This window comes from Talpa occidentalis, unplaced genomic scaffold (assembly GCF_014898055.3).
Source record: "Talpa occidentalis isolate TD23 unplaced genomic scaffold, MPIMG_talOcc4v2.1 talOcc4.1137, whole genome shotgun sequence".
In the NCBI taxonomy this organism is placed as follows: Eukaryota; Metazoa; Chordata; class Mammalia; order Eulipotyphla; family Talpidae; genus Talpa; species Talpa occidentalis.
In genome coordinates this window covers 4,497-17,272 of record NW_023601146.1, presented here as the reverse complement: position 1 = coordinate 17,272, position 12,776 = coordinate 4,497, and the positions used below count along the sequence as shown (strand labels likewise).

General features: G+C 45.5%; 1 protein-coding gene across 1 annotated transcript; it reads left to right on the top strand.

Annotated features, from left to right (window-relative positions):
• The first annotated feature begins 268 nt into the window (after positions 1-268).
• Positions 269-11,994, top strand: LOC119239777 (ATP-dependent 6-phosphofructokinase, platelet type-like). Its single transcript, XM_037504180.2, has 8 exons — positions 269-374; positions 3,451-3,640; positions 5,788-5,953; positions 7,019-7,063; positions 7,260-7,368; positions 9,846-9,941; positions 11,269-11,361; positions 11,800-11,994. Exons 1-8 carry the CDS (start codon positions 309-311, stop codon positions 11,977-11,979), a joined length of 945 nt encoding a protein of 314 aa, XP_037360077.2. The 5' UTR covers positions 269-308; the 3' UTR covers positions 11,980-11,994.
• The last annotated feature ends 782 nt before the right edge of the window (positions 11,995-12,776 follow it).

Here is a 12,776-nt window from a genome sequence, read left to right as displayed (position 1 = left end):
TAAAATGCACTGCTGAGGAGGGCAGTGGGTAAGACAGGAGAGGTCTGCCTCGCCATGTGGGTTTGTCCCTGGCCGGCTAGGGATTGAACTTGTGCTGCAGAGATTGCAGATTGCTTCATAATGCGGTGCTTAACCCTTTATGCCACCAGGGAGGCCCACCATGTCTTCTAACCATTGGCTCTTGGGAGCTCAGATGCATTGTCATTTGTATTTCCATTTTACACAATTAATACATCAATTAGTGTCTCCACAAAGTCTAACCCAGTTTGAAAAATGTTTTCATTCTCTTCCTCCAGGGTTACCAAGGCATGGTAGATGGCGGCAGGAACATTGTGGAGGCCAACTGGGAAAGCGTCTCGAGCATTCTGCAAGTGGTAGGTGCTGTCTTCATACTGCTTCTCTAAGGGACTTTTGAGTTAGAGCCTTTTGTATATGCATTGCAGTAATACTTAAGACTGATTCGTGTGCGGCCTACTTGCATGGCAAGAAAACATCCTTAATTTGTCACTGTCAATTAAATTTTTTAAAAAAGCTTTATATAGTGCAAACTGAGGGTTATTACCCTTGCAATAAAGTTACGTGGGGTAGCTAGCATTGGTCATGCTACTTGTAATAATCTGGGCTGATTTTTAAACCAAATTACGTTAAGGTACTTTGGCTTGCTGGTGTTTTATGTTTAGACACAAATCTCCATGCCTGTAGGGGTTTTTGCAAGTCCCTGGCATCGGTGTAACAAAGCCTGGGAAAGATTCCCGCTGGCAACCTCTGAGAGCTGTGGATTTAGTGGAAACACAGCACCCCTGTTCTGGCCTGAATCAGACAGCTAATTGCCTTGGTATGAGCAAAGATGAGGTAACTACCACTGGGGGCAAAAACAGTTGATTACTTTGAATTTAAAAGAAACCTGCCTGAGAATTTTATGCTTAATAAACTCCTGGAACATTGGAGCTTAGTGAAGGCTCCAAATCGGATGAGGAAGAAAGCAATGGCTTAGGAAGAATGGACTTTGGAAAAGCTTTTTACTTGCAGCTCAATCTTTTGAAATGTATTTATTAATCCATGACTCATGTTGAGTACTTTTTAATAGAATTCAAGTTGAAACATTTCATTGGAAGGTGCTAGTGCAATAGATGAATAGATTGAAAAAGAAATGTGACCCATGTGCACGTACCCACATCTATATTATATGCACACACATAGTGGATATATACATTTTATATGTGTATATAACCAAGCCATCCTGCCATCTGAGACAACTTATGTGGCCTTGGAGGTCATTATGCTAAATGAAATAAGCCATTTGCAGAGACAGAAAGAAAAACACTGCGTCATCTCATGTAGAGAATCTAAAAGAGTCACACTCACAGAAACAGTAGGTTGGGGGTTGCAGGGGTTAGGGGTGGTAGCAATGGGCAGATGTTGGTCAAAGTTACACACTCTGTTATCAGATGAATCAGTTCTGAGGATCTGCTATGCTGCGTGGCGACTGTAGTTAACAATGCAGCATTGTATCCTTGAAAGATGCTGAGAGAGGAGATCTTCCTTGTCTTCACCACACACACAAAAGGTAACTGTGATTTGGAGGCGTTAATTAACTTGAGTGTGTTGATGATTTCACAATGTATATTATTTCATCATATTATAGGCCTTAAAAAATGTGAACAATGCTATTTTATATGCTTGAAAGTTGCTAAGAGAGTAGATCTGTAAAGTTGTCATCACAAGAAGAGAAAAGTAATTATGTGCATTGAGAGATGTATTAGCTAAATTTGTGGTAGTCGTTTTGCAGTGTGTACATGCACCAAATGACATTGTACACCTTAAACTTACACAATGTCATATGTCAGCTATTTCTCAATAAATCTGGGGGTGGGGCAGCGTGCTCATGGGGAATAGGTTGTCATGCTGGTCACAGACACGTAAGTTTGCACTTGGACCTCCTTTGTTTCACTATGCCTGGAAAGAGACTGTAAGAAAGTTTGATGGTCATCAACACTTAGATAGAGTAATATTTGCAAAAACTCAGGACCATATTATCTGGATTCTAGACTGCCTAGAAAGGGACATTTCCATTCTGATCTGTGCTGTGCCAGAAGGTGGGAAGTCCATGTCAATTGAAGTGTGTATAAGGGAGAGTATGTGTGACCATGTGTGTGCTCACACGAGCATGTGTGTGTGTATGTGCATGTGCATGTCTATGAGTTGCCGGCTTCTTTGCTACTTAGTGTCCTTCTGGGTCCTCTCCATGTTTTTTCTCCCAGTGTTGTTATTGATGTGTTGCTGACTTAACTTCCACTTAAAATCACACGACCCTCTGGAATCTCTTGGTCAAATCAACATTCAGGGAACCAGCATGTCTTGCCCTGTGCCCTCCGCCTTCCCTGTCCCCTGGGCTGTGTAGAGTCCCAACATGCCCTCCCCCATCCTGATTACTGTCCTTAACATAGGATCTTTCTCTGAGGTGAGTGGGCACTTGAAGCCTCCCACACAAAACTGAAGTCTTATAAGTGCCTTCCTAGCCACACACAAAGGGCTAGGATCCTACATTTTTCTAAGTAAAACTGGGACGCTTCCTTCTTTGTGGTTATTGGGGTTTTTTTTTACCAAGTGTAAAAAAAATCATGATTTTGCGTTCTTTTTTTTTAAAGATTTATTTATTTATGCATACAAGAACTGGGGTGTAAACCAGAGATGCAGGGGGTGAGAGGATTCACCAGAGAGAGTGGGGAGCAGAACAGGCAGATGTACTGAAAGACACTGCTGAGGGGAGCAGTGGACGAAGCATGAGAGAACTGCTGTGCCATGTAGGTATCTCCCTGGCCAGCCAGAGATCAAACTCAGTGCTGCAGTGGCAGGAGATAGCTTGATACCACTGTCTTTAACCCCTGTGCCACCAGGAAGGCCCAATTTTGTTCTTTCAAAAGTCTGGATGATCACACTTAAGATTTAGTCTTTAAAAATAGGTAAGGGAGGGGGAATGTGGTAGAAAAACAAATCCCTGTAGCTCACAGATTTCTGTACATTTTGCCTGCACATGTGAGGGCCTTGAACAAATGGAAGGGGCAGCCTTGTTCCCTGCAGCCACTGGACACACTGAGGCTGGGTGCTGAGCTCTTCCTAGCTCCTGGGTGCCCAGCTACCCTTGCTGTCAACCTCAGTCAGATCAGTTGAGCTCATCTGTAGCCTCTGCTCTGTTTAGTTGATCCTGCCATCAACCCTGCTTCCATGCCCTCCTGGCTACCCTGTATAGGTCTTTTTTTCATAGAATTTCAGGATGGAAATAAAAATGGGGGGAAGTACAGACTTACATTGATGACTAATTTATAAGACTGAAAGAAGGGAGACCTCAATTTTGAAAGCCCTATGTGTATGCATCAGCATTGCCATGCACCCAGTCTAGCATTTGTTCAGTTAGGAGGAAATAAATCAAAAATTTTCTTCCTTTTCCAGGGAGGGACCATTATTGGCAGTGCCCGCTGTAAAGAATTCCGGACTCGAGAAGGTCGCTTGAAGGCTGCTCATAACCTGATTCAGCAGGGCATCACCAACCTGTGTGTCATTGGCGGGGACGGAAGTCTCACGGGGGCCAACATCTTCCGGAAGGAGTGGAACGGGCTGCTGGAGGAGTTGGCCAAAGATGGTACGTTGCTGCCTGCACAGTGCTCTCCTGGGCTCCCTGCCCCTTGTCGGTCAGAGAGCTCTGACATTCTGCCGGTTTAGCATATTTTACAGCTGCCCCAGCAGAACTGAATTTGTGCCTCAAATAAACCGAAAGCTATAGGAAGAGGAATATTTATTTCACTACTGTGTGCCAGGCCCCTCTGTTTTTTCATGGTTGCTTCATGAACCATCAGAGATGGCTACAAGAACCATCAGAGATGGGTTTGATCTGTATACCCATTTTACAGACAAGGGGGAGTCTGGGGGGGACGCCCGTGGGTCTGAGTGGGGATCCAGGGCACCCCTATGCTGGATGCCAGCTCTGATTAGCCATCAGCTACATCCGTAGCTCCTTGGGTGTTCTTATTTTTTTTTTAATTATTTTTTTACTGAGGTTGTGTGATGCAAACCCCTGCATATGATTGAGACGTTTAGAATCCCACCTCTTCAGATGTGTGTTGCCACACCACACCTGAGCACCAGTGATCCTCCACCCCAGTCCATGGGGCCCCTTCCTTCCTTTGGCCCCCATCCCTTGTCCTCCCCCTCTGGTAGCTTTAACTCTGCGGTCTGATTTCTAGGGTTTGTTTCAGTTTTATTTTGTCTGTTCCTTTATTTTGTTTCTCTATATTTCACATGAGTGAGATCATCCAGTATTTGTCTTTCGCCTTCTGATTTATTTTGCTTGTCATAATCCCTTGCAATTCTATCTATTTTGTTGCAAATGGAAAGACTTCATCTTTTGCAAAGCCAAGTAGTGTTCCATTGTGTATATCCATAACACCATACTTTCCTAATCCACTCATCTGTCATTGGGCATTCACATTGTTTCCATAGCTTGGCTACTGTGAATAGTGCTACAATGATCAGAGGAGTCATCTAGCCTTCGAAATTGGTGTTTTTGAGCTATTTGGTAGGGAAGGAGAGGGATAGCTGGGTCCTATGTTAGATCTATTTTTACTGCTTTTGAGAAACTTCCATACTGTTTTCCACAGGGGCTGGGCTCGGGGCTTCTGTAAACTGAAGTTGTTGGGGACTCTAATTGGGATGACAGTGGTCTGCTGCGAGATCATCCTTCACAGCTTTTTTTTTTTTAAAAAGATTTATTTATTTATTCATACAAGCACTGGGTACAGTCACAAGTGCGGGAGGGTGAGAGAACTCACCAGAGCCAGAGCGGGGAACTGAACAGGCAGACCAACGAAACACACTGCTGAGGGGAGCAGTGAGCGGCAGGAGAGGGCTGCACGCCATGTGGGACCCTCACCGGTGGCCGGGGATCGAACAGGCGCTGGCCTCACAGCCCAGCGCTCAACCACTGCGCCACCAGGGGAGGCCCCATCCTTCACAGCTTTGAAGGCACTTAGGAAAGGGTTTCCTAGAACCCTGTACATGACATGGGTTTTATCTTAAAGCTATTATTATAAGATTCCAATTTAATGTAAAACTTGTGGTAGTATATTGCCTGAATAACAGCAGCTTTGTAAAGGGTGTAAACTTGAACTGATGCAGGTGCCTGACGGTCTGTAAGATCTGCTTTAGGAAATAAGGAATGGCTATCAGAGGCAAGCAGCAAGATCCAAGCACCTTCTAGCCACCTTATTCTGGTGTAACTCAGGCTTGGGGATCACTCGGGAGGAATAGCCTGAGTTCAGGCCTGCTGCCTGTACACCCTCAATTCCAACTCTACTTAAGAACATCTGCCAGAACTGTTCATCTTTTCTGAGAATGCTAAGTAGATACCTGTCAACTCTCCAGCCCCCACGGATGTGGAGAAATCAATAGGCCGGTTACACAGCATTCTTAAGGGCTTTATTCTGTTCTGTGACCTGCCCTCCCCTAGAGCCAAGCCTTTCTCTGAAGCCGGTGCCAGACTGAAGTCAGTCTTGCCCACCAGTTGCTATGTGCTGATCCTTGCTCCTTTCATTTTGTGACTTCTCTGAATATCAGCAGCATCTGTGTCATCCCCTCCACCTTTGTCTGGTTTTTATTTTTAATTTACATGCAGTTCTGATAAAATGAAAAAAGAAAGAGAGCAAGTTTAGAATTGAGGGTTTCTTGCCCATGGCCACCTACCAGTTAGTGCCCAGTGCTGACAAAGCACATGTGATCTGTTCTTCCCCACAGGCAAGATCAGCAAAGAGGAGGTAGAGAAGTATGGCTATCTCAATGTCGTGGGCATGGTGGGCTCCATCGACAATGACTTCTGTGGGACCGACATGACCATCGGCACTGACTCCGCCTTGCACAGGATCATTGAGGTCGTGGATGCCATCATGACCACCGCCCAGAGGTAGGAGCCTCTGGAGAGGTGGTGATGGCGCTGGACATGTGTGTGCGTGGCCCAGACCTTGGTGCTGGCTCTGGGAGATTCCACAGGGGAACCCTTCTGTGCAAGTTGTATGCCTGGAGTATTAGAAAATGGTACAAGACATCTTTTTATTTCCAAGTTATAAAGTTACTCCCAACTATGGACTTTCAGAGAAAAATTGGTTCATCAGAGAGAATTTAGAAAAGCGTGGAAGACAAGGAATCATTATCTAAAGTCCTGGGCAAAGGTCTTCTTTGGGAACCTCAGTCAGTAAAACTGTGAGTTTTGCCACACCCTTGTTAGACACGCCAGCAAGCACAGCCTGGATGTTAACCTGCAGATGTTACAAGGTTAGGTGAAGCTGAAACGTGGCATTCTGTCCGCGGTGACAGACTCATGCAGGATCATCCCTGAGTGTTCTTCATGTGGCACTTGGGAGCGTGGAGACACTTTTCACCAAGACCAAGTGAAAGGGAAGATAGCATAAGTGCCTCCCAATTTTTGTTTGAAGAGGCTCAGGTTTGTCCAGTTCCTGAGAACAGCATGACTTTTGGAAAACCACGCCATGAACTGCTGGCAGCAGTCAGGTTTTCCTTTCACGGAAGGATCAGAGCTGTGGGGCAGTCACGAAGCTGACTGTCTAACTCCCAACCCTCTGTCTCCTGTGTTTGCTGGGGGCGTCTCCAGCCTGTGTTTCTTGGCAGCAGAAGTGACTAGCTAAGTAGAGCTATTTTCTTGGAAAGAACCTAGAAAATTGCCCTAGAAGTGCAGATATGCCTGGGCACAGGCAAACAGATGTACAACGAGTTACCAGAAAGAGTGCTTGCTGCCAAAGCCCCTTATCACAGAAAATGGGATGGCACAGCATGCTGCTGGGATGGCATTTGCTTTTGTAGAAAATGGGTCAATGGTGGGGAGTCAAGGACCTACCATGATTGGGGTGCTAGGGAGGGTGCTGTCTACCTTGGCTGCAAAAGCACTTTTCTCCTTGTTTTCCATGCTGTTCTGGTAATGGTGAATGGATGTTTATTTTGTCTTTTTTTCCAGCCACCAAAGGACCTTTGTTCTAGAGGTCATGGGCAGACACTGCGGGTACGTATGTAGGGGTACAACTCAAATGGAAACAATCCCTATTAGCACATTCTCCCGAGAGCCCTGCACTCACATTGAGTGCTTCCTGGGAGGGAAGCAAGCATGCAAGCACAGAACAAGCACCCATGTTCTGTGGCCCAAGGTGGCTGAGCTCTGTCCATGGCAGCCTTATGGGATCATTGCTTTCTCTAAATAGGTACCTTGCCCTGGTGAGCGCCTTGGCTTGTGGGGCAGACTGGGTGTTCCTTCCAGAGTCGCCCCCAGAAGAAGGCTGGCAGGAGCACATGTGCATCAAGCTCTCAGAGGTAACTCACGCTTTGTTTCCCTCCATCTCCGGTGAGTCACTTGCACTTCGCAGACCAGGATCTGCAGCAGCCTCCGGCATTGTCAACTTGGCAGTTTTCAATTGGTGAAAACTTACCAATTTCAAAGTGAATTCACGCTTGCCAGAGGGTCTACCTATATTGACTAGTCAAGGATCCATGTTCTCTTTTATATTGCAGAGTAATGCGATAGAGAAACAGCTATAACTTTTTTGTTCTTCATGCAGAACAGTAGTTAAAGCTTTAGATTAAGGAGTTTCCCAGAAATCATGGCTCTTAAAAGAAAGTTCACAGTTGGGCAGCTAATCTGCTTCATGCCTCTCTCCACTCACCAAGCATGAACAGACCTGTGTTTTGACTCCAACCTAAGTTCCCCCACATGCTATGACATCTCCGGTAGCTTTGTCCCCCTCGCACTGGCCTGACTGCCAGGTTTGTGGGCTAAACACTGTGAACCAGGCCTCCCCCACTGCCATGAGTCTGTGCATGTTTGCCTTTCACACTGTGACTGATTAGCATCAGGCAAGTTTCCCTCCCTGAAGGCTTCTATAATGAAGGCATATGAGTTTGCACATAAAAGCAACTTATAACTTTCAGGGCAGAAATCCCAAAGTGTGGTCAATTTCCCTTCTTTTATTTTGATAACTGTCGTCTCACTGTTTAGTGGTAAGTAATGTAAGCAAGCAGCATAGGCTACTCACCCCTACATTCAGCAAGCACCACTCCTCATGCCACAGGGCCCAGTGCGCATGAAGACACGGCCCTCACCTTCAGGGTGACAGAGTTGGAGAAAGGAATCCAGCAGGGTGCTTTGTTGACCTAAAAACTGGTATAAGGAGCTCTGATCAAAGCTGCATTTCTGCTGAGAAGCATCATGTACCTTTGGAGGTTAGAGCCTTTAGCTATACAAAACCAGTAAAGCGGGGCTATTCAAGTATGAACGTTACTATTAAAGTCCTAAGTAAGTTCATTGTTTTGTGGCTCTGATATGGGACATGAGCAATATCCTCCACCCACCAGCTGGTGTGGGGCAAGGCCAGGTTGGTTGCATGAGGGAAGGTGGTATTCTTTCGAGACTGTTAACTTCTGTGTGGTCTGAGGACATCCATGCAATTACCACTGCGTGTGATATATTACTTAAAGTCACAACCCCCAAGAGACTGTGACTGTCCCCTGGCAGCCACCTTTCCACCTCCCTGCCTGTCTCTAGCCCTGTCCAGGGCAATGGTGTGGCAGGCCAGGGAGTAATGGGAGCCCTGTAGCGAAATAGAAACTAACCCTGGCTGACACCAAGAATATGGTGGTCAGGAAGGTTGGGGGAAGTTGAAGTGGTCGTTTGATTTTCATGTATCGATTGTCATTATTTCTGCAACTCTGTAGTCTTCTCTGCAAATATTTTTGAGTTTTGAACATAAATTGCACAGGCAGTTAGGACAACAGTAAGAATTTGTGGGGTCCTCTCTCCTGTAAGTCTTGACAGATGTGTAGGACAGTTGTTTTAAAAGAACTTGAATGTGTAAACACTTGATATTGTTATATTTAATATGTAATTAATTTTTATTGGTCATTAATGTTGCATTATAAGACTATGTAATAAAATGCCTGATGTGTAATTAATTTTATTGGGCATTAACGTAGCTCTACGGGAATATGTAATATATCTAATATGTAATTAATTGGTTATTAATGCAGCACTGCAAGAATTTTTCCAATATCTTGCTGCATAAAATGACTTAGAAAATTAGCCCCAAGTCCAAGAGATTTGAGTGCAAAATTGAAAAGGACTGTCCAAGGCATCAGGATTCCTAGGGTTAGATTTTGGCTCTGTCCCTCATCAGGGCCAGCACCACTGTCCCGTGTCCTAACCCCCTCGGCATGATGTGGGTGACATGATCTCTCCTTAGTGATCCCATGAGGAGTCAGTGAATGTGTTAGTTGATCCAGGTGGGGACCCAGGAGGCTTTCAGTGAATTATCTTCCCATGGAAGTATATAGACAACACTGTCATTTTTTAAGAGTTTCAGAATGTTTTGTGGGTAAAGCATGGCTATTTGACAAATCCCTTATTCATGGACGTGCCATTGCTTCCTATATTTTTGGTTTTCCAAATGATGCAAAAATAATTGCTTGTGTACTGTTATCTTCACACCTTAAAGATTTCTGTCTGAAAAATTGTTTGATGTATAGTAATAATGAATTATCCATCCTAAAACCCAAACAACATATGTGTGTGACTCCCCATGACAAACTGACTAGGGAGTCAAAATCACCTCTTAGGGAGCACCTCTGACTCCTCCTGCCCTCTAGTACTCACCCTCCCAGGGTGCCTGTTGTTCGGAAGCACAGTTTGTAAACTTGACAGATCCTACTGGCAAGGGACCAGGTCACTGAAGCAAACTGCCCCAGGTTGTTTAAGAAGAGTTTCAGCATTTGAAGATTTTCATTTTCTGTTTTCTTAGAACCGTGCCCGAAAAAAAAGACTGAATATTATCATTGTAGCTGAAGGAGCAATTGATACCCAAAATAGACCCATTACCTCTGAGCAGATCAAGGAGGTGAGTGTCATCTTCTCTTTAGTCCCCTGTCACCCACTTGAAAATGGGGAAGCTTAGTGTGCTGGCATGATTTGGGTTTAGAACCCTGCATTATTCTTTTGTAAGCACTTTTTGTTCATCCTGATACTTAAAAATATTTTTATAGTGGCTCATAACTTTAATGAGATTCATACAGCTCCCAGCTCTGGAGGTCTTGTGCTTCCTACCTTCCCACTGGGAATGTTACCAAAGGCTTCATTTTCCCAGACAGATGGAGGAAGCTAGGTAGAGTGGTATAAAAGGTTCCACCTCTGGCTACCAGCCACTCTAATAGGATCAGCCAAGAATGTGTGCTTGAGTAACTTAAGACACTACCATTTCCGCCCCCCCACCACCACACCCACCCACCCTGATTGCTATCTTGTTGCCTCAATCAGATGGGGGCAGGCCTATTGGGCCAGACAGGCCAGGATGGGTTGGCCAGGCCAACTGGGTTCTAGAAGAAAACCACAAATCCGGAAGGAACACTGAGGAACAGACAGGCTCTGGTTAAAACCACCCCTCAGGATCAAAGACACTTTGATTTGGATTTTTAAGTTGGTTTCTCTACTGCGTGCCTGGTTATGGTCACTAGTGAGAAAAAAAAATCTTGTTATTAATTCCTACCAACTGTACATCTGAATATTAAAACATTGAGAGAGATCTGTGAAAATTACCTGGCAATATTGATAAGAAGTTATCGATAGAGCCAAGATTCTTGTGTTCCTCCTAATCAAAGTTGAGCATGAATCATGGACTATAAGACTGCAAAAAGGAATTCTATGGAATTCTATGTGCTAACCCGTTATCTCCATAGTAGAGTAAACTGAGGCCCAGGAAGACAGGTTACCTGCCCCGGCTCTCCCCCTGGGGTCCATATGGGTCTCAGCCTGAGGAGGATAGCTCAACTTTACTGCTGTCCTTTCCACATACATCTATACAAATTTAAGGTGATTCATGGAAATGGTTACATTTTTATAAAGTATTAGTCTTGTTTTCAATAAGCTACACAAAGAGATTTTTTTTTTTTTAAGTCATGTTACTTATGTTTGTTTTCAAGGTAGGAGAGACATAAGATTTTTAATTGATTACAGAGGTATTATTTTTAAAAAATAATTTTCAGCTAGCCATCAAGCTAAACATTCCTCCAGGAAGCCAGGTTTAGAAATTAACATGTTTTTGCCCATGTGGATCCGAAGGAAGCGTAGGGACTCTTCTCAGTCCCCAGCCCGTCACCTAGCACGGGTGGGTGTGCCCGGCCCATGGCGTGTTGTGTTCTGTGTCACCTGACAGAGCTATTTCCCTTCAGCTTGTGGTCAAACAGCTGGGGTATGACACGCGAGTGACCATACTTGGACATGTGCAAAGAGGCGGGACACCTTCAGCCTTTGACAGGATTTTGGTAAGTGAGGGTGGAAGTCAGAGGGCATTTTTTTCTGGGGAGGCAAAGGAATGGATTTGCCACAAAGACTGAGCACCCTTCGATAGAGGTGTCTCTGCCAGGTGGCTCAGTGGAGGGGCCGGGGCTTCCACATGGACACCTGCTGCCTTGAAGAGTCTAGTCCCGCAGATGTGGGACACCTATCCAGTGAGGGAAGTTGAGGATGACTGAGGCTCCTGAACAAACTCAGGAGGTAAAAAGGAGGTCTTCCATGTGCAGGTTTCTAGAAACAGACTTGGGGAGCAGAGACCTAGAGTGGGGATCTGGGTGGTTCTCCTGCCTCTGCTTTTCCCCCTTCTCCCTCGTACCAGCAGGCAGTGTGGGCTAGTCTGGCGTGGGGGTTGGGGGAGGGGAAGGAAGTGGACTTGACCTGTCTGACCTCTGTGATGTTGTTTCCAGGCCAGCCGCATGGGCGTGGAGGCCGTGGTCGCCCTTCTCCAGGCCACCCCAGAGACCCCGGCCTGTGTGGTGTCGCTGAGCGGGAACCAGGCCGTGCGCCTGCCCCTGGTGGAGTGCGTGCAGATGGTGAGCTCTGCCCCACAGCCACGCTGCCCTCTTGTCTGCAAAGCAGGGAGTTAAATGACCCTTCAGAGGCACAGGAGCTGCCCTGTGGGCTCCATTTTTCCTTTCTCCATTCTAAGTTAGCACATCTATGAACCTATTAGTAACCTCCCTTGAGAGTAAGTGGACTCTCAGGGAGGAGCGTTCTCAGAGGATCTCAGGCATTTCAGTCAGAAAGTCAAAGAAAGGTGGTGGAGGAGAAAGGCCTTGTTGAGAGTTGGTGGGAGGTTGTCATGGGAATGCAGGGGGACATTGCTGAGCCTCAAGCTTTAGCCACTGCCTGCCTCCGCACCCCTCAGACACTCAGGTCTGTGATGTGACACATGCCGGCTAACTCAGGTGACTTACTCACGGGCATTGTCTCCTTCTAGCCCCAGAGTGCAGGCTAACAGATTGAGGAAAACGGGTTAGAACTTTCTAGTTACATGTCTGTTAGCTGAGGCAGCAGTGGCGTCTCATCAGACATTACTATTTTAACCTTTTATTTTTCAAAGTCTATTCATGAATATCATTTTATTATATCTTTCCAGAGACCATGAAATTTATTTGCTATAAATACAGTTAACTAAGTAATAAAGGAACTTGTTGGAAGTAACCTTAGAAACACCATTTCAAAAAGCCTATGAGAGTGTGTGATGCTTGTGAATCTTTGTCTGTGAGTGTGTTTGTGTTTGTACATGTGAACTTTGTCTATCGTGTGAGTGTTTGTACGTGTGAACTGTGCGTGCAGGTTTCTCTGTACGTTCATGTGTGTGCATCTCAAGTGTGTGTGTGTGAGGGGGAGGGGTGGGCTACCTTCATGTAAATGTGAATGT

Excerpts from the sequence above, each read along its gene's own strand:
- LOC119239777 (XM_037504180.2), top strand. The coding sequence starts at position 309 with ATGGTAGATGGCGGCAGGAACATTGTGGAGGCCAACTGGGAAAGCGTC. Across the intron at positions 3,641-5,787 it reads GGAGGAGTTGGCCAAAGATG|GCAAGATCAGCAAAGAGGAG; the intron begins GTACGTTGCTGC and ends TCTTCCCCACAG. Across the intron at positions 9,942-11,268 it reads CCTCTGAGCAGATCAAGGAG|CTTGTGGTCAAACAGCTGGG; the intron begins GTGAGTGTCATC and ends ATTTCCCTTCAG.